The sequence below is a fragment of the Malaya genurostris genome, chromosome 3 (genome assembly GCF_030247185.1).
Source record: "Malaya genurostris strain Urasoe2022 chromosome 3, Malgen_1.1, whole genome shotgun sequence".
Classification (NCBI taxonomy): Eukaryota; Metazoa; Arthropoda; class Insecta; order Diptera; family Culicidae; genus Malaya; species Malaya genurostris.
The window spans coordinates 10,336,141-10,358,164 of NC_080572.1; the positions used below are offsets into that span (position 1 = coordinate 10,336,141).

General features: G+C 40.1%; 2 protein-coding genes across 4 annotated transcripts in view; one reads left to right on the top strand and one right to left on the bottom strand.

Annotated features, from left to right (window-relative positions):
- LOC131439424 (phosphatidylinositol 4-phosphate 3-kinase C2 domain-containing subunit beta) overlaps window positions 1-19,784 on the top strand; it is a 36,795-nt gene extending 17,011 nt beyond the window's left edge. For all 3 annotated transcript variants that reach the window (XM_058610413.1, XM_058610414.1, XM_058610415.1), the window contains 7 exons: window positions 867-1,058; window positions 1,121-3,764; window positions 3,838-4,230; window positions 8,899-9,099; window positions 18,345-18,541; window positions 18,608-18,846; window positions 18,905-19,784. In XM_058610413.1, coding sequence (XP_058466396.1) covers window positions 867-1,058; window positions 1,121-3,764; window positions 3,838-4,230; window positions 8,899-9,099; window positions 18,345-18,541; window positions 18,608-18,846; window positions 18,905-19,084 — 4,046 coding nt within the window. In that variant the 3' untranslated portion in view covers window positions 19,085-19,784. The remainder of the gene's footprint in view (window positions 1-866; window positions 1,059-1,120; window positions 3,765-3,837; window positions 4,231-8,898; window positions 9,100-18,344; window positions 18,542-18,607; window positions 18,847-18,904) is intronic.
- LOC131439425 (uncharacterized) lies at window positions 9,136-11,049 on the bottom strand. Its single transcript, XM_058610416.1, has 4 exons — window positions 10,849-11,049; window positions 10,662-10,779; window positions 10,037-10,582; window positions 9,136-9,959 (listed from the first exon to the last, which is right to left on the bottom strand). Exons 1-4 carry the CDS (start codon window positions 11,032-11,034, stop codon window positions 9,169-9,171), a joined length of 1,641 nt encoding a protein of 546 aa, XP_058466399.1. The 5' UTR covers window positions 11,035-11,049; the 3' UTR covers window positions 9,136-9,168.
- Window positions 19,785-22,024: the final 2,240 nt, after the last annotated feature.

Sequence of the window (22,024 nt, forward strand, 5' to 3'; positions counted from 1 at the left end):
CGCCTCGCTCGCCTCACCTTCACTACGGTACTGCGCACGGCCCGCATGTCCCCTTCACGTCACTGCGAATGTCCAAAGCTATGCGGTTATTTTCATGCGAATTTTCATTGAAGGTTTTCTTGTGTTGCCTTAGAAATACACGAAACGTCGAGATCTGGTGTTATCTCTAACAAAAAGTTAAGTTGACTCTGGGACTTTCAATTTTTTTCAACAAACATTTGCAATAAAAAAATTAGATTTCGGAAATCTCCAAGTCGCAAAGTCGATATTATGAAACAAAAAATCTTGAACATCAGATCTCGACGTTACATGATTTTTTTGATCTGGCGGTAGTTTATTAGTTTTGTGATTTTAATGCGAATTTTAAAAGTTCTAAGCTTTTTAAGCGAATTTCCGAAGTTACACGGTTTTTATGCGAATTTTCGAAGCTATGAGGTTTTTCTTTATATTCCGCATAAAAAAAGACTTGAGTGTATAGATAGACGCTAGATTTGAATATGTGTGCCGTGCATAAGTACTACTTTACAACAGTTGCACCGTAACAATGCTGCAAGCGTAGAAGTAAATGTTCCAACCAATCAACTAATGATAACGATACAAAAGTGTGAAGAAAGTGTGTCGGTTTCGTTCGTACTCAACTCATCCAGTTATTTCTTTGGCATTACCCACCTGTTTTTTTTCATAGAGGATTTCAGTGATAATTTAGTGATTTACGGGCTGTACTGCAGTAGTTTCAAATAAAAACTCGGGAAATAATAATAAAAAATCATTTATTATTATTATATCGTTTATTTATCCCCGGTTTTAACCTAATTCTGGTCGTTCACCGGGTTTGAAAAAAAAAATCATTTATTTTTCCTCTTTAGCACAATATCGCTACGATCAGCCGCAGACCAACGTCGGTCACGTGGTGGCATCCGAATTCGACAATCACTACCCGGAGGGAACCAGCATCAAAATGCTTGTCCATCCGTCGTTGGATTGTTTCCAATCGTATGATAGCAGTAATAAGGGTCAGATCGATGGCTATGGTCCTCCGATTCCATTTACCTGTGATAGTAAGTATTCAAATGAAAAAAAATTAAGTAAAAGTGAATTCACTTTGCCATTTTATTCACAGTTGCAACCTCGGTAGAGCACGTGATCGCTCAGGTTTTCTACGCGCTCGAAGGGCAGGTGTTGAATGGCGTCAGCGATTATACGCTGAAGGCGATCGGTATTCAGGAGATCCTTGGAACGCGATCCAGATTGAATCAGTTAGAATGTGTGCACAACAGTATCAAGTTGGAACACGACGTCCAGCTCGGTTTTATACCGAAGACGCCTAGAATCATGCAGAGCATTGCACGAACCGTTCAGGATGATGTACGCGATGCGGAAATCAAGCTCGAACATATTCTGCCCAAAGAACCCACATCGGCGATCAGTTACGATGATTTGATGATTCTGCTGGAGACTCTGGAAGCGGAGATCGAAAAGTTACAGTCCACGGTCGATGATAACAGTCCCCACACGATTTTGAGTTGTTCTGGGGTTATTCAGGCAGTGAAAGCAATCTGCAATATGCTCGGTACGATTGACACGTTGGATATAACCAAATCAATAGATGATTTGAAATTGTGTTGTGACACCGGGCAAACGGTTTACAGTTACAATGATTCATCGGAATACAGTAACGGAAGCTTAAGTATATTGTCGGAGAGTGGGGATTATGCCGAGGTGAAATTGCGCCCAAGAACGATCAGTCAACAGATTCGGTACCGATGTAATGAAGTTCGGAACGCCATCCAGAGTCTGTTGGAAATTTATTCGCACGCTTTCCGTGTCAATTTCTGCGTTAATGTTCAGGAATGGAATACTGCTCCTATTGCTATTTGCAATATTTCACAGTGCGTGATGGTGAATGTGATGTGTCTACACCGGCCACCCATTCATTGGCGTCACGATGAGTATAATTTAGGTGTACAGATTTATCACGGTGCACGGTATATTAGCGAAGCGGTTGTGACGTACTGTTCCAATGAAATCAGTGGGATTTATCCCAGGTTGAAGTTCAATTCGTGGATTATGTTTCGGAATCAGGTTTGTACTTTGCCCAGAGAATCAAGACTAATCTTTGTGTTGTATGGAGTTACGCGAGAACCAGTAGAAGGAGACAAGCAGGAGGGTGCTTCGAACTCCGACGGGCCTGCCCAAGAAGGTAGGGTTACAAAGGTCGAACTAGGCTGGTCGTCAATTCAATTCTTTGATTTCGAACGGAAAATGATTCAAGGATCGTACTTGCTGTCTCTATGGCCACCGACAGCAGAGAAATATTTTGGGCCAGCTCCCGCAAAAGGAACCCACCCGTTGGGAACCGCTTACCCAATATTGGGTATTGAAATTCCAAGCTATGGGGGATCGGTAGTTTTTCCTGAACCAATTAAAAACCTTCCACAATGGGCAAAACTCGACTTCAACAGTTTGGATCGCAACTTACAGCAAGAGCTAATCGATACCGCCGAACAGGGTTACTCTGCGGATAAGCTGGAGAAGCGCGAGGTCCTTTGGGAGAAGCGTCACTATCTGCACACATTGCCTCATGCCTTACCGAAGATATTACACGCAGCTCACAGTTGGGATTATGCTTGCATTGCTGATCATCACGCCTTACTGAAATCCTGGTCGAGTCTAACTCCGGTTCAGGCATTGGAATTACTTTTACCACGTTATCCTGATCTGGAGGTTCGGCGACAAGCCGTTGAATGGATTTCACTCATGCCAAATGACCAATTTGGAGATTTCCTTCCACAATTGTTACAAGCCTTAAAACATGACACATACGAAGCATCACCATTAGCGAATCTACTGCTACAGAAAGCACTGGAATCGCCCCGAATAGCTCATCACATGTACTGGCTGCTACTTCACAGTTTACCCGGCGAAGCTCCTCAGAACATGATCGAAATGGGTCAGCTAGATGAAACGCTCGTCATTCAAGCTCGCTATCATCGGAGAAATCAGTTGATGTTGCGAGCTCTGATGGCAACCTGCGGTGAGAAGCTAACCGCACGCTTCCTTTCCCAGAACATGATGTGCAAAATGCTTGGGGAGGTTGCTCAAAGCGTTAAACTGGCCAAAGAATCCCATCGACTGCAGATGCTCAAACAAGGGCTGGAATCGGTCAATCAAATATTGATTGACAATCCAACCGTTCTGCCACTGGGACCAGGGAATGAGGTCACCGGTGTGGTTGTCCGTAGCTGTAATTACTTTAACTCGAATACCCTTCCGCTGAAAATTAATTTTATGGGCCCTGACAAGGTAATAGTACCCGCTATCTTCAAGAGTGGTGATGATCTACAGCAGGACATGTTAACTATTCAGATGGTTCGGATAATGGATAAGTTATGGCTTCGCGAAGGTCTCGATTTAAAGATGGTCACTTTTAACTGTGTTCCCACCAGCTACAAAAAAGGAATGATAGAAATGGTATCGGATTCGGAAACGCTACGAAAAATACAGGTCGAATGGGGTCTGACCGGGTCCTTCAAAGACAAATCGATCGCCGAGTGGCTAGCCAAGCAGAACCCTAGTCAATTAGAGTATCAACGGGCTGTGGAGAATTTTACGCGTTCTTGTGCTGGCTACTCGGTGGCCACCTACATTCTTGGTATTTGTGATAGGCATAATGACAACATTATGCTCAAAACTTCCGGACATTTGTTCCATATAGATTTCGGCAAATTCCTAGGCGATGCACAAATGTTTGGTAATTTTAAGAGGTACGTAGATGATTTGTGACAGACAGAACACTGTGGCAAAGCACTGATGCTATTATTTTTTCTTCATTTGCAGAGATCGTACTCCTTTCGTCCTCACGTCGGACATGGCGTTTGTGATAAACGGTAGCGAAAGGCCCTCGGCAAAGTTTCACAAATTTGTGGATCTCTGTTGCACTGCATTTAATATTGTACGTAAGCATGGTGATCTGATACTGCACATGTTTGCCCTGATGACAACGTCCGGTATTCCGGGAGTGACGGTAGAAGCGGTCAACTATGTCCGGAACGCTCTGCTACCCGGACAGTCAAATCCGGAGGCGGCCGCTTCGTTTGCGAAAATGATTCACATCTCCCTGAAATCCTGGTTCACGCAATTCAATTTTTTCCTGCATAACATTGCACAGATGAAGTTTTCCACCGAGAACGATGACGGGGAACTGCTGAGCTTCGTGCCAAGGGTATACACGTAAGTACCGGAATATTTTTGGGTTTGCTGATACCAGCAGTGATGTGTTTGTCTTTATTTTTGTGCGAGAAGGATTCGTTTGGGTCACATAATCTGAAATTCGTTTCCCAGAATCGTCATCATCATCATTCACTGAAAATTCAGAGTAGTTTGATTGAAAAATTTCCGCTTAGCGAAAATTGCGGGCTCCGGTCTCCGTGCCTGTGGTAATTTTTTCAGCTTTGAATACTGATCAAAGTTAAGTACTTATGTGGTCCACGATTCGAGACTGGCAAAGGATGTGATGCAAATAAATGAGTACATTGCGAAAGGTTCTGCACACAAGGGAACGGAAAGCGAGTTAAACGATACTGATGAGGAACGTGTATGGTATTTACCGATAAACGTGGTACAAAATCCACATAAGCCCGAAAAAATAAGATTTACATTAGACGCGGCAGCAAAGGCAGGAGGAACTTCTTTCAACGAAAATCTCCTGAAGGGTCCAGACCTTCTGACTTCATTGCCGGCGGTCATAAGTAGAGTTTGTGAGCGGCGAGTCGGCTTCGGAGGCGACATAAGGGAGATGTTCCATCTAATTCAAGTAAGAAATGAAGATAAACAAGCACGTTTTCTCTTTCGAACCAACCCAAAACAAGCTCCAGAAATACGCGCCCTAGAAGTACGTCATGTTCATTCACTAGCGGGATTTGAGATCCGGAATTGGGTGCGCAACTCGAAATCTGAATTACAGAAACTAGGCGAACAAGGTGCAAATTCTATGTCGGTATGCTATAATAAAACGACGGAATCTGAACGGGTGTTAGGCATTCGATGGAACGCTTCAGAAGACGAGTTCATGTTTTCTACAGAAATGCGGGCAGACTTGATTCCATACCTGTTTAAAAACGTTCGACCGACAAAGCGAATTATACTACGATTCGCAATGAGTTTTTTTTGATCCCATGGGTTTTTTATCTCCGCTACTTGTACACGGTAAGATCTTGATACAAGAAGTCTGGCGCAGTGGTACTGATTGGGATCAACTAGTAACTGATGAGATTTATAAACGTTGGAGTGATTGAATTAGTATACTTTCGATAATCGAGAGCATTCGGATTCGTTGTTATTTCGTAAAATCGTAAACTCTATTCGAGAGTTGAAGTTGTTACAGCTGCATGTCTTCACAGACGCGAGCGAATTTGCCTATGGATGCGTAGCTTATTTTCGATACGAAATCAACGATAAAGTCAAGTGCACGTTGGTAGGTTCTAGAACTAAGGTGACACCTCTTAAAATATCTACGATTCCAAGAATGGAACTCCAAGCTGCGGTTCTAGGTGCAAGATTGATAAACACCGTGTGTGTCGATCATTCCCTCCCGATTACCTATCGATACTTGTGGACGGATTCGACCACCGTTTTATCTTGGATACGATCCGAGCATAGAAAATATAAGCAATATGTAGCACACCTCGGGTTGGCGGTTCAATGCATAAGGCGCTGGTCTTACAAACCAGTTGTCGTATGTTCGAGCCCCGACCTGAAAGGATTCGTAGTGTCAGTAGAATCGTAGCACCAGCCATGCACTGGTTCTGTACACTCTGAATCGGCTGCGAAGTTTGTTGAAACAGAACGTCAAATTCCACTACAGGAATGTAACACCAAGGAAAAAAAAATGTAGCACACAGGGTGGGCGAGATACTAAGTACTACCAGCATCACTTGTTGGAAGTACGTACCAACCAAATTGAATGTTGCCGACGATCTAAAGAAATGGGATAAAGGTCCAATGAACGATATGAATCACCGGTGGTTCAAAGCACCTGATTTTTTATATGTATCGCAACAGTCCTGGCCAGAGCAGCCTACATTGAAGGTAGCAGCGACTGATGAGTTACGGGCCTGCTGTTTGTTTGCTCATACCCCAATTCAAAGAACTTTGATTGAACTTGATCGGTTTTCCAGATGGAAACGTCTCTTACGAACGGTAGCACTTGTCTATCACTTTGTATCGAATTGTAAACGTCAAAACCTCCAGCCCCAAATGACAAAACCACATGATCGTTTCACGATCAACAACCTTACAACTACTAATCCGAAAGTGTACGTCCATCAAGATGAATATGTCAAAGCAGAGAATCTTCTCTGGCGTAAGGCGCAAGCCGATGTATACACTGACGAGGTGAAGACCTTGTTGCGAAACAAGGCGCATGCTATGAGCGAATGGTTACCTTTAGAAAAGTCTAGTGAGTTATATAAAAACTCCCCGTTTTTGGATCAGAATAATGTCGTCAGAATGGACGGAAGAACTGTCAGAGCAAAGTTTGCTTCATATGAAAATAGAAATCCTATAATCCTTCCAAAGGATCATAGAATAACAACAATGCTAATAGAACACTACCATGCGCAATATAGGCATGGTTCGCTAGAAACTGTCGTCAATGAAGCGAGACAAAAATTCTATATATCCCATCTTAGAACTACTGTGCGGAAAGTAATGAGGAATTGCCAATATTGCAAACTACGACGTGAAAAGGCCTCCATACCAAGAATGGCCCCATTACCAAACCAACGCTTGGAACCTTATATAAAGCCATTCAGTTATGTTGGTTTGGATTACTTTGACCCGTTGGAAGTAACAGTAGGTAGGCGAGTTGATAAAAGATGGGTCGCACTCTTTACGTGTTTGGTTGTGCGAGCGGTGCATTGTGAGCTAGCGTACAGTTTGACAACAGTCCTGGCTCTCATGTTGAAATATTTTCGGATAATGGCACGAACTTCTTAGGAGCAAGCCAAATGTTGCAGGAATTGCGATTGCGCTAGAATATTTACGGACGCTAGGACAAAATGGACATTCAATCCCCCAGCGGCTCCTCACATGGGTATGGCATGGGAGAGAATGATTCGCTCTGTCAAACAGGCTATGAAGGTATTGGATGATGGTCGCAAGTTGAATGACAATATTTTACTTACAATGTTGGCTGAAGCTGAAGGGCCTATTAACTCTCGTCCTTCAACTTATTCGGGTACGGAAGATTATAAACTAGAAACAATCACACCAAAGCATTTTCTCCTTGGAAGCTCTTCAGGACAGCATACTCCGTACAATGTAACAGTCTCACTTTCGGATCAGCTTCGAAGCAGCTATAAACGTTCGCAGCACCTGGCGATCGAATTTTGGAATCGGTGGTGTAGGGAATATTTTCCCTCCTTAAATCGGCGCAGTAAATGGCATGAGGATGGGAAACCAATACAAGTAGGTGATTTAGTACTTCTAATAGACGAAAGTGGCGGATATTCTGGAATGCGAGGCATTATAGACGAAATATATAAAGGATCGGACAACCGAGTTCGCCAAGCATTAGTTCGGACTACCAAAGGTAATGTACGCAAACCAGTGTCAAAGTTAGCGGTTCTCGAGTTGTAAACCTGATATGGATAAAAACGGATGAAACATCTAGGTTTACGGGCTGGGGAGTGTTAGAACCGTTTGGTCACTGGACAATTCCCGATTCACTACCACTACGGTGAGGTCAACGTCAAGTATATCTAGTAAAAATATTTAATTGAAGCGTATAAAACTACCGCCATCTTCGATAAACGATAAAATCCTCGAAAGTGTGTTAAAATATTTAGTGCATAGAATTATTAATTCCTTGAAATTATTGTGTGAATTATATGAAATTCACAGTAAGTTATATATTTAAAGTTCAACGATTAAGGCTTACATGAATTCTTTATTATATTAGGATTTATAGGAGACAGAAGTTGCATTCAGATAACACGAGCGCTAATCGATTAAATGAATTATTCTTGTGTATGATGTAAGCTAATTGTCAATAACCTTAATGCATAGCTGCTAAGTTTATACGCATTATAGAAACACCGATCAGTCTGGCCATAGTGAGATTCGCAGTATAATCCACTATAAGAAAACTATAATTGTGAGTAACATTATAACCTCAAATACTCTGATTACTAAAATAAATATATTGCAGCTTTGGGCGTATTCATTCGAAACGCTACGGAGAAATTTTTTTGGTCCGAGCAGTACAGTTGACCATTTTCGCTGTGAAGAGCATTTTTTCTTGATAATTAAATTGGAGGAACAAAAAGCAAGTTGGGCAAATCAGATCCAAGAACGGTTGACGATGTGAAAGCATCAATCCGCGATTAATTCTGTTTGTCATAATTGTTGAAATAATTGCAGACTCGCAAGTTTTTCAATAAAGATCTCCGGCATTGCAGGAAAAGCGGCCGCAATGTAAAGATCGTCACGCAAAGTAATTTTATTTCATGACAATGTAAGATCCTTGGAATTCTTAGAAACGTTGAAATGAGAAGTTCTTCTATGCACTGATTAGTCGATGACGAAACATGAAAATATGACTACAAATTGAAACAGTTTCGAGCCAAATTTAGAAGAATCTTTACATTGTTCCCATCACCGCTTTCAATGACAGTTTCAACACACTGTAATTCCGCAACTGGAAGTCGGATCCGAGCAAAAGATCAATATCACTATATATGCCTTTAATGTGAGCCTAAGTTTGTGAAAATCTGTTTTCCATTATGTATACAGTTCTAGCCGAGTTCGATTTATTGTTTCTCACAATACCAAACAATGGCAAATTTAGTACTGTCAATAGGCATATTTTAATCTAATTTTTATTCTATCTCCGCACAGCATGGCCCAGGACGGACGTCTGAAGTCAGTCACCGTGCATGGTTACCAGAAGCGGTACGATCTGGAAAAGTATTACACCTACATCCTGAAGGTGACCCGTCAAAACCAGCCGGACCCGGCCTACCTCTTCCGATCCTACAAGGAATTCTGCGAGTTCCATCAGAAGCTCTGTATTCATTTCCCACTGGCCAAACTTCACAGGTAAGAAAGACATTTGTTTTTGTGTATGTTTGAGTGCTCTTTATTACGGGTTTCGATAAGATTAACAAACTATGCGGATGCATCGGACGCGCATGATTCGTTGTCACGAGAACTGCGCGTGTTTTGACTTAAAAATATACTGTCGGACTTCGACTGTTGATTTTGGGTTGTGCGCATACCTCGTAGTGTTCGTGGTGCTGCTTCCTGAATTGCTCGGGAGTTGATGAATTTTTGTCTTGGGTCAGATTGATTTTGAAGGCTGCTGGGGACGTTCCTGAGAATGTCGGGATGGACCTGACTTGCAACGGTTTGGTTGATACTCGATCGGTGCCTTTCTACCAAATTCCAATTGAGGTAGTCGTCATTTTCCTCCTCGTTTGTGATCGGCTTACTCGCAGCGGGTTCTTCTTTGCGGATTGAACGAGGCGGTGGGATCGGTGTTTCAGTCGTGGTTGTAGATTGGACCGGTTCGGGTGGAGCAGGTGCTCGTTTTTTCAGTATCGACTTGAGAGGTTTTGAAGCACCGTTGGAATCGTCTGGGGGATAATTGTTGTTCAGTTGGAATTCAGGTGAGGAGCCGATGGCGAACACGTCAGGTGAAAAAGATTCGTCGATTTCTGGAGTACGTGGCTCGAAAATATCCTCTAAACTCGAACTTGAACCGTACACTATTTTTGAGTTTGATTCTGTTGGTTGGATTTTTTCGGATGGCGAAATTGGTTTGGTTTTCACTTTCTCGAAGATATCGTCAAACGTTTCTTCAACTTGGTGGCGTTGATTTGGCTCAATTTCAGAGTAATCGCCAGGATTTCGGGGTGCCGCCAGTTTTTGTCGGGAATTATTTGGAGATCGAGCCAAATCTGCACGAAAGAAAAGAAAAAAAAACAGCATATGAACGATTGGCAGCCGCGATCGAATATGACTTTATAAAATTTACCGTTTACTTTCTCTAGAATTTCAGTGAAAAATTCCGGCTGCTGGTGTTGATAGAATCCATTACTTTCCGGTCTGTTGATTCGATTTTTCAACGGAGTGACAGTCCCTTGTGGTTTTTGAGCTTGTTCGAAATCATCATCCAGAATTTCCTCTCGGGCATGATTTATTTTGTCTCTGGATTGCGGTGTCGGTGGATTTGGGCTCCGGTTGTTGTCTCTTACGGGTCGTATTTCTTCGGTGAGCACTTCTACTGAACGGGCGATTTCTGAACGGTGCATTAAAATGGACGCGCCTTGATTGTCGATAGTTGTAATATCTGGAGTTGATTTTGTTTTGGCCATCGCTCGTCTGGTCGGTGGCTGTGGTGGTGAGTATAATGGCTGCGGGGGTGTTTCAATTCGTCCATTGAGTAGTGCTGTCGAAGACGTTTTCACCTTCGATGCCGGTGTTATCTTATCAGCAAGCCCTTCAACGACTCTGGGAGATGACTTGTTGGCACTTGTTGACGGGGAAATGGTAGTTGCAGACGTGGTTGGTTTTCTGATTACTTTTCGGTTCCATGAATGGGAATGTTCATATTTTAAAGTCGAGTAAAACTAATAGCCTGAGATGACTAATCAACATACCTGAGGTGACGATCGGTACGTTCGGTGGCTCCCAGTAGGATGACCGAGTCGGCTCAACGTAGTCCTCACAATTGACGCTATGTCGATAAACTCCGATAACAGTGATACCAGTGTCGTGCTGATTGGATCACAAAGATAAAACCAGAAAATAACAAATATTCATTGTTTTAGTCAACTTCTGACTCACCTCTTTTTTACGAATATTACGTTCCGGAGCGGACGGAATTCCAACGAATGTGATTCGTCGTCGGAACCATTTCAGTTTCAATCCCATAATCCGATACGTCTTACTCGTCCAGTGCGGGAATTGCTTTCTAGTGAGGTGATTAGTATCGACTGACTGGCATCGAATCGGTTCACTTTCTGGAGGCATCGGGCTGATGTTTTACATACTTTATGAACAAGTACTATCTTATCTTTGGTCGTGAATTATTATCGAACGAGTTGCCGATCTAACAACTGATGCTACGAAGATAGTTTGGACGAAGTAAATGAAATTCCACATCTGGGACAACGCCGTCATTGGATTGCCGCTTCAGTTTGATATTTATTGGCATTAGCAATTTGTTTTACCTTTTTATCAGCTTCCCATAGACGATGATGGTGTGGCAGTGAAGAAGTGACATACATAATTCCCGTATTCAATGGTATTATGTGATGGAATATCCTAAATTCAGGGTTGTTACGGTCTCGCGGATCTCGCGATTTTCGCGGATTTAGCGCGGTTTCTGCTAAGATTTTGTATTTCGCGCGAATTTTAAAAAACCATCATTCCACATTTGTGAAACATTTGTTCGAATAAAACATATTCTTGAAGCTTGTGAGTTTTATAAAACCCTAAAAAATTCAAGGTGAGCGAACGTTTCAGCAATTGGTCGAGCTGGCCGAATAGGTGAATTTTCAACTAAAATTTACTAGATGGCGGTTCTAGCAAACGTTTTCTTCAGTGGACAAATTTCGAATCTATGCGCATTCTTGAAGCAAAATTTGCACGACAGGCTTGCGATACGAAGTCTGATACGAAAAAAAAAACAAAGAAGGCCGTGGTTATAAGAAATTGTTCTAATAGTTTCTTGGTTCCACTATCCAACATTTTCAATTGTTCTTTGCGTTCTGGAACTCCACCTGAAGTATGTAAGAAATCCTAAGTGAACAAGGGTACAATATCCAACTATCGTGGAATTGCTGCTTTTTGCGCTGTATCGAAGCTGTTTAAAAGTAATGTTCTGGATTTTATAACACATAGTTGCTCTGATCTAAGACTCAGCTTGGATTCATGCCAAAGCTTTCAACTTCCCCTGCTGCGTTCGACGAAATCAATCATCACATTTGAATTTCCGAATTAAGGATCAAGAGTAAACCAAGTTAACTTGTGTTGATAATTTGTGTATTACGTGCATTTCATTTGGTACGTATGTCATAGATCTATGTATTCATATATGAAGTGCAACGAGTTTATCAAAGTGGTTTGTACGATTGAGTTTCAAACAATCTTTTTTAACAATTATTTATTCTCAAATGAATGTTAAGCCTGACATTTTGGATGAAATATTAGTTTTGATCAATTTTTCACCAACGTTTTATGGAAATTGCTTACATTTTATGAATATAGATTTTAATTCTTTAATAAAAAAAGTTAGCAACACTGCTTCAATGCATTTGTATTAGATTGCGCTACAAAAAATAAACAAAACTAGATATTTTCTGTTACAAAAGCAGTTTTCCGGAAAAATAAATAGTTTTACGACAACATTCCATATCCATCGCCTTTCGCGTGTCAAATTAAAGGTTTCTTTTTTGCGGGATACTTATAGAAGTTACGTAAATCTTTATATCCCAATAATTTCTGCAAGAGGAAATCCATATATGAATGTGTTTGTTGCTAATCAAAAGTGTCAGTGGAAGTAAGCTGAAACTAAAATATTTTTTCTCGAGCAGTTTTAAGGAAAACGGGAGAGTTTTAGACTAAGGTTTTCGCTTTTCTTGAATTGCAATTTAAAGTAGTATAAACCGATCGGTTTATTTTTCAACCATATGGAAGATTTATTGAGTAAAATCAGGAAAAGAAGCGCCGAAATTTGTTTTTACGCACACATTGTTGACATTACTTGCAAAGAGTCTTGCTCCTTAAGTAGACTGGGATTAAACGAATCATTTTTTAATTGGCTAACTAGTAATGAAATGATAGTGAAAATAGGAGCCTCATAACGTCACCATGTGCTGTTACCTCTGGAGTTCCTCAAGGAAGTCACCTTGAACCGTTCATCATTTTATTGTATATCAACGATCTACATTTTTCGATCAAGTGTATGAAACTATCGTTCGCCGATGACTTTCATATTTCATAATGTTTTAAATGCCACTAAATGCTTCTTCATCTCTTTTAGTGGCAAAAAGTCTGTATTCAAGTTCGACTGTAATATTCCATAAACTGTTCTCGAACGTTAAGGATCCGGGTGTTCTGCAAACAAAGTTAAATTTTAAAGAGCACATAGAGCTTGCGATTGTTACAATTTGACATTCGACGTCGTAATTTTCCTATTTTGTCGTGAATACGACTTACTTTACTATGGGGCGCCTTTTCAAAATTAGCCATATGGAAGAATGGGCAGAACTTAATCGTGAATATCTCGACTTGTATTAATGGCAGCAACATAATTCTTTCACTATTTCATCAAAACTATGATCAGGAATTTAGGATAATATTTTGAACAGTGTGAGATAATCACAAACAACTCAAAAATTAAGTTTTCTGAATATTTTAAAACATCGCGGAAAACTCTTTATTTTTGCTTGGGTTTTTCGCGCAAGGACGACGATTTTGAGCTAGTCAGGCACATATCTTCAACTGAACGTTATAAAAGGGGAACCGTGGTCGAAAATCGATCATTTCTTCTTGTGCGTTGGATGAAAGCAAACGTCGGGGCGAGCAGACGCATTCAAACAGCGCCATCGGAGAGCGCACCTTCTGCGTGGTTAAAAACCTCAAACGCTCAGTCGTAGTTCTCATTTGCCTTCCGGTCGTCAAGGCGAGAAGACGCATTAAACCAGTTTCGCATCATTTGGCACTGAGAGCGGATGTGTTGCGGTTTGTACGCAAAGCTAGTTTCAAATAAAAAAAGCGATTGCATCATACAACAGAGCTTCTGGTCGTTTGCATTGGAGAGAATGAAAACAGCAAGTGGACAACATTATATAATCACCCGTTTTAATGACTCTAAATGTTATCTAAAGAACTATTAGGATTACTTCTTTGCAAATCGAAGGTAGAAATCATCAGTTTTGTGAAAATCCAAAATAATTTGATTTGCTTCGTGCACTTTTCACTGTGCGAAAATCGTTCGAGAAAAATGTTCCAAACTGTGCTATTAGGTGTACAACGGAATAGGTGGAAGTCAGAAGGGGTGACATCTGGGGAATACGGCGGGTGGGGCAAGACTTCCCATGTCAGCGTTTCCAGGTACTTTTTGACCACTTTTGCGACGTGAGGCCGAGCATTGTCGTGTTGGAGGATGACTTTGCCATGTTGCTCTTGATACTGTGGCCGCTTTTCTTTTAGCGCGCGACTTAGGTGCATCAGTTGCGTTCGGTAGCGATCTCCTGTGATGGTTTCAGCCGGTTTTAAGAGCTCGTAGTAAATTGTTATTCATCTTTGAAGGTTTTTTCTCTTCCACCATCATGTTTGTCTTCGACATCGAAATCACCATTTTTAAAACGTTGAAACCACTCCCGACACGTTCTTATACTCAGAGCAGCATCACCGCAAGTTTCTGAAAGCATTCGACGCGCTTCAGTTGCATTTTTTTCGAATTGTAACAGAAAAGTAAAACTTCCCGCAAATGGCGAGAATTGGGCACATAAACAGACATTTTCGAGCGTGAAGAATACGAAAACAAGAACAACTGGCACTGAAACGGCGATGACAATTCGTTAGGCGCTGTACACACTCACTTTAAAGGCATTATCATCTATGTATTTTACCAGCCTCAGCCGGTACAGCCACCTATCGGAAAACGGCGGAAGCAAAGTTGTACACTTGATAAATATCGTAGAGAATTCCACAATTTGGTCCTTCTAAAAGGCAGAAATGAATACTGTACAGCGTTTTGATAGTTTCTTTCAATGAAATATGCAAATCCGAAATGAGATAATCGACGTCAAAAATCGTTGAAAATTTTAGTAGTGAAAAGGGGGAAAGTTTCGCAATTCACACAATCGTTCAACTATCAATTCGAATTTGAAAGTGTAAAGAAATCGTGTCAGTTTTATTCGTATTCACGACATCCAATTATGTCTCTGACATTACACACCCGTACTTTTTTTCTTCAGATTCCCTATGCTAGTACTAATTATGGATATAACGAGTTCATTGCTAGCATTTGCCGCATATTTAACAAATGTTTCAGTTCTTTCGATTTTCATTTATCACGTAATGTTATCAAGAAATCGTTTCTTATGTTACTGTCTCATTAGATTTAGTTACTATAGAAGCACAAGATTTAAGGAAATTTAGCATTTGGATGATTTTAATCTATTGATGCAAAAGATGAGGAGGTTTTATGCCTGCTGGAGAACAAGTTTGGCAGGAACTAATTCCAGTGGGCTTTTCCCTGATCAAAATAAAAGAATAAAATATGAGGAGTAAAAGAAAGACATTCAGAGTAAAATCTGACAGCAGAAGAAGGCGCTATTATAATTGAAACTGAATTAAAAAGCGTAAATCAGATCATTCTGATGTGGTCTACCTAAAAATTCTTCTTACCAAGAAGGAAATGTTTACCGAGCAAGAAGATGTGGAAGCAAAAAAAAAATGTTTAACTTCTTTCAAAATCACAATTGTAACATTTTCCGTACATCAGAGTGTATTAATTAACTAAGGACAAAAAAAAAAGACGGAGAATAAAAATGAAATCGTTTTCATGGGGTTTCTCAAAGTGACGTGTTGTATGCGGACTTATTTATTGTGTTTATATGACAAACTTATGCAGATTTTTAGATTATATTCAAGTGGATTTTGAAGTTCTGCGGAAAGTAACACCTGCATAGAAATAGTTGTCTAACGCTTCGCTCGAATATCGCGCGTTTTAGTTTTCGACTTCGTGCGTTTTGATTTTGAAATTTTTCGTAACAACCCTGTAAATTATTTTAAGGTTTTATAGTGTACTCAGTAGGATCGATATGGTCTGTTGAAACAGAAAGTCAAGTTTTGTATCGGAATGTAGTATTCTGAATTTACTTTTGTCTACAAATTTCAACAATTGAAATTGCAATATTTTTCGTTTAGCTTGAAATGAATCAGAATTCTTTGGAAAGAATTTTCTTTATTTAGAAGCTTTGCTAAAAGCCGTTTTTGTGCTAAAGGCACATAACCGATTTCACTATTTCACTTTACGTTTTGTCTTCGACTCGTCAGTGCAGAGCAGTTCTAATTGAACTGCCTAGTGCAAATTCAAACAGTTCTATTTGAACCACTAACCAGACGTAAAGTTAACGCTATTGGTGAAATCGTAAATAGTAATAATCACTATGTGCGTTGTTGTTTTGATATAATTTTAGAATGGTTTCGCACTACTTCATCATCGGTTATGCGTAGTGGCACGATGTCTGACACATCTAACATAGAGTATTACCTTCGTGGGACCGGAGAAAGATCTTCTGGTGTTTCTGGAGGCATTCTTCTTTATATATTTGGCCGTTGATGGTACCAGTCGATACGTACAACTTACTGAATTTGCCGCACCCACAGATTACCTGCCATATCAAATACATCTCGGCATATTTGTCGACTTTCGGCCGGTTCCGAAATTATAGGACGATGAGTGTCAAAACATTGAAATCGTCATTCAAAATGACGATGCAAAACTGGTACGCGTCGGTACGTGTGGCTTTGCTCCGTTCGCAGCGTGCTATGTTCAATTTTGTATAGCGTGCAGGGTTGCCACATTTAAATCAATATTTTTCAGGTGAAAAAAATGTAAATTTGTAAATCTTTTATTCAATTTGTACCTACTTGTTAGTGTTGTTACACAATCATGATACCGATGTTTTTCTATAAAAGTACACTTATTGCCTTTCTCATATAGAAAGTTTATGCTATCTTTTGAAAAATTGACTAGTGAAAATTTGGCCAGAGGGCTAAGTGTTCTATATCAAACGACACAGTTCATCGAGCTGAGCAATGTATGTGACTGTGCGTGTGTATGTGTCAAATAAATAATAAGCTTGCTATTGAATTCCATCATGCTTTCATAGGGTCAAGTGTATTCAAAATTGCACAACGTCTTTTAGAGCGACGATGCAAAAAAGGGTAAAATTCTTCTAGATCTGGCTCAAATCTGGTTCAATTTGTAAGCAATATTAGTTACTTACTAAACGAACCGACTTCGGCTATACTGGTTCCAAGTTCCCGGTTCCAGAAGTACCGGAAATAGTGTTCAAAAACTCTAAAACGAGACTCACTAAAATTTTTCAGATGATTTGATCGATTTCCACAAACAGGCTCAAATCAAAGTTCCTATAGTCTCGAAGGATGCTGTATAATTTCATCCGGGTCCGACTTCCGGTTCCAGAACTAAAAGGTAAAGTGTGGTTAATTATTTAGTGCGACGATGCAAAATAAAGAAAAATTCTTATTAACTTGACATAACTGTTTACAAATTAGAAAGGTTACGTTTGTTAATACTCAAAGAAAGTTTCTTAATTATTCATGTGTCCTGTGTCCTTCTTGGGATTCCACGAAACTCCGAGAGTCTCTTCGTGACTGTGTTGATGGAATTCTGGGCAGCGGCAGCTAAGCTCGCTCATATTGTGCACATAACTCTCATTCGTGTGTCATCAATTCATCTAAAACTCTCGTGTAAGTGTGCTCTCCGTGGTTATTTCCATTCTTTATTTTGTTAACGCAGTGCTCTTCTGTGAATCATGACGAAACACCGAGCACTCATATCGTGCATATTCCACCGCTCACTCTTTCGTTGGCCAACTCGTCGGCGAACTGAAGCTGTTCCTCATAGATACTCGCACTCTTGCTTCTACTCACAATTTTGCTTCCACTCGTACTCTTATACCGTATTCGGCTTTGGTCCTATGTGCAGAGTACTAATATGCAATCTGATCAAGCTCGATCGTACCGGATCTACCTTCCAGCTCGATCATACCGGATCCAACTTGTGATTAAAAACAATTATAATGACAATAAAAAATCAATAATTTCATACACTAAAGTAGCAGGAGCGCAGTACTACACAAACAAGCGTTCAAACCAGCCCGGTGGCAAGAATAGAGCGTCCTACCAAGTGCAATTGTAGTCAACATCTCGGACGTTGGTTCAAAAAATGGTAAACAAAATTTCAAGCATTAATCGAATGAAGTCTTAATTTCTTTGCTCGTAGTAAAGATATTCAGTTAGTAATGACAATTTTTTTCTAGTAATTTGAATTTTGCAGAAGGATGCTTGCCACAGATACATGGTTTTTCAGCAGAGGGATGGTTCAAACGCTGCGCAAAACCCTGCGCTCCTGTTACTTTTATAAATCTTTATACTGATTACATTATATTCCAATTAGCGGCTAATGTTGAACCGCGAGGTGGTTTTAGCATAAACTGCTAATACACTGATGAGTCGAAGACGAAACGCAAGAATATGAACAAAAATGTATTGATTCTAGTATTTTAACTTGGCAGCTTACCATCCGGGATTCACGTTGGCCGATCGAACGTAAAAACAGTAGCCGAGCGTCGTCTTCCAGAAATTCGTCAGTTTTTAATTTCCCTGTTCAATGCGGCGGACGAAATTGCACATTCCGATTTAGTTTATACGTTCTTCCATCCTTTGCTTCGCGATCAACAGGAAGCCGATATCCATGCGGCCAAAGTGAAAGGTAAACCGACTTCCGTTTCTCAACGTTTTCCAGTTATATACTACAACCGTAAACTGTCGTTCACAGGTCATCGAGCAATTGTCGACGAGTACCAGCAGCCCCGCGGTGAGATTAAGTTCTCGTTGCAGTACCATAGGGACACGTTGATTGTGATGATACAGCATGCTCGATCGTTGCCAGCCACACCGAACAATCCGGAACCGAACACCTACGTGAAGGTGTATCTGCGACCCGACCAGTCCAAGGCCACCAAGCGTAAAACCAAGGTGGTGCGGAAAAACTGTAATCCTAGTTTTATGGAAACTGTAAGGTTATTGCCATCAAAATTGAAACTTGTTATTTATATATGCTGTTCCGTTTTAGCTCGAATATCGATTGCCGCTGGAATTCATTCACAAGAAAACGCTGGAGGTGACGGTGTGGTCCCACGATTCACTGCAGGAAAATGCATTCCTTGGGGGCTATCGGTTGGTACTGGCGGAGCTGGATTTGCGGCACGAAATCAACGAGTGGTTCCCACTGAGCTATCTGCCACGGACGTAGCCGTAGTAGTTACTGATCGTATTAGAAATTTGAAACGTTCTACACAAATTTTATTGCATTGCTACATATTTTTCTGTTTTACAAGATACGACCGATCATGTATTTTCGTATATATTTTTTTATCATTTACAAAAGTGTTAAATTAAGGTTCCTAACCTTCTGCGCAACGTCGCAAAGAGCGAATTAAACAAAAAAAAAGTATATTTTCTTGCTACTGCTACACAAGCTATTGAAACGTATTATCATTACTGCTAACACTTAACACAGAGGGTTGTATTATTATATTCTTCTGGGAATCGTTCCCTGGTTTCTAACTTGTAATAATAACATTGATCAAATCAATTGAATACAAATAGTATGCTTAAAAAGTTGGTACACGTTATTGTCAATGTTCGATAATTGTGATAGCAAAGAATAGATTCGTAAAGCACACGATCAGTAGGGCCAGTACGACGAGCCAACCGGAATAGCATCGAGTGTTGCCGGATGTTTTGCATGCATTGCCACAGAGCTTTATGTGTTTATGGTATTGTTGTTTGGCGATGTTTCCGGGTACGGATACTCTTCCAGGATTATTATATACTTATTTGAAAATTGTATTTATTTAGTGGATGATCAAATCACAGAAAAAAGGGGAAATGGTACAACGTTTACCTGAGAAATATATCAGCATTTCATATTGCGAAAATCTTGTAGGGAAGGAGTTTTCTTTGTCTTTATACCGAAAGATTAATCATTTTACGAAGCAAAATCCTGGCATTATATTCGTTTTGTGGAATTTGGCCTTTCTGTTTCAACAAACTTTTGCAACCGATTCTTAGCGCACAGAATCATCGCATGGCTAGTACGACGATCCTATTGACACTAACGGCCTTATTCTGAATAACGACGTATCGTTTTTTCGATCGTATTTCATTCACATTCCTAATAATGCTAGTAAAATCAAAGGTAGCTAGGATTCGACCGAACCATATTCGTTCGAAAAACCAATACGTCGTTATTCAGAATAAGGGTGTAAGAATTCTTAGAGATCGGGACTCGAACTTACGAAAACTGGCTTGTAGTAAGACCAGTGCCCTATGCATTTTTTTTCATAAATACGTTTATTTCTTAAGGCATTTAACATAAGTGTTTCTTCACCGTAGCATCACTTTTACATAAAATTCTTATCCTAATATAATTCTAAAATAGTCTCAACGATTTAAATTTATTAAAACATATTACTCTCATTACTTAAATATCATATTGGGTAATTCGTCATTAATTATGAAATCTACATTTATTATATTTGAACCAAACGATTAACTTCTATACATTATAAAATAAGCTGTTATTTTCCGACATTTTGTTCATAATTTCATAAACTATTTCGAGTTTGTTTGTATCATTATATAATTTCTATTCTAATTTAGCTATTGGTTGAACTCATGAACGCAGCTGGAATCAGATCTGAGTCTTATAAGGGTCATTTATTAAATTGAAACTCCAATTGTCTTTATGAAATGATAAAGAAGTTTCATGTATGGAATGTCACGACAAGCAAGAATGTCTCGAACTGGATCATTGGATAGTCTACCTTGGGTACGCAAAGAATTTATTAGTTGAGATCTGACATCACGATACTCCACGCATGTCCAAACGACATGATCAATATCCCGATAACCTTCACCACAAGCACAATGATTAGTCTCGGAAAGTCCAATTCGGAGGAGATGTGCGTCTAACGTGTAGTGATTGGACATGAGTCTGGACATCATACGAATGAAATCCCTACTCATATCCAGTCCTCTGAACCATGCCTTTGTCGATATTTTCGGAATAATTGAGTGCATCCACCGACCCAGATCATCTCTATCCCAAGAAGCTGTGTAGTGTTCTTTGGCGAGATGCGCTATAGAATTCGTTGAAAGCAATCGGTCGCTCATAAATATCACCCTCAATAGCACCACACTTGGCTAAAATATCGGCTCTTTCATTGACAGAAATGGAGCAATGAGCCGGGACCCAAACTATTGTGATTTGATAATTATTATTCGTTCAGACACAGTTTTATTTTGCCCGAGAAAACGTTGCATTTTTGCCAGCAGCGTTTGAGCAAATGGCTTCCATTGCACTCAGACTATCTGTGAAGAGTAAATAATGGTTTGGGGATAATGTGACGATTACACTCAAGCTATAATGAACTGCTGCTAGCTCTGCTATATCAACAGATGCAGGTTCTTGAAGCCTGAATGAGGCCGAAACATTATTGTTGAACATACCAAACCCTGTCGCCTCTTCAATTCGTGATCCGTCAGTGTAAAACATTTTCTCAGAGTCAATATGCCTCAACTTACTTGAAAAATTTTTTTTTGAATTTCCATAGAGCGTAGGTGATCCGGGATTCCACGCACTTCGCGTTGCATGGATATGTCGAAAAATAAAGTTGAGTCAGGGACATTTAAGAGACTGTCACGTATAGGAATATATCTTGAAGGGTCGATTTCCTGTGACCTACGGTTAAAATATACTGTCATGAATCTTGTTTGAGATTGAACCTCGATTAGCCTTTCGAAGTTATTAATAACCAGGGGATTCAGTACCTCACATCTTATTAGCAGTCGTGATGAAAGCTCCCAAAAGCGATCTTTCAAATGCCCTATGCATTGAACCACGTCGTCCTTAGATACATGCCTTCATCTTCTTCTTAATGCGGTGTTGGTGACCTGGTAGATGTATTGTGCTACAGGAAGAGACATTTCAAGATTACGTTTTGGATGGTCATGGGAAAGAAAACAGATTTGCAAGTATGGATCCAATCAACGATAGAATTCCTAGAACTGTAATAAGAGTGATCATAAATCATTGATTATGTCGATGGTTTCCGTAAAAAAATATCAGATTTTCTTATATTTTATCTACGGAAAGGCAGACACGTCAAAATTCTCAATATTCGTTGAT

Excerpts from the sequence above, each read along its gene's own strand:
- LOC131439425 (XM_058610416.1), bottom strand. The coding sequence starts at position 11,034 with ATGCCTCCAGAAAGTGAACCGATTCGATGCCAGTCAGTCGATACTAAT. Across the intron at positions 10,780-10,848 it reads GTAATATTCGTAAAAAAGAG|CACGACACTGGTATCACTGT; the intron begins GTGAGTCAGAAG and ends TGATCCAATCAG. Across the intron at positions 9,960-10,036 it reads AATTCTAGAGAAAGTAAACG|ATTTGGCTCGATCTCCAAAT; the intron begins GTAAATTTTATA and ends TCTTTCGTGCAG.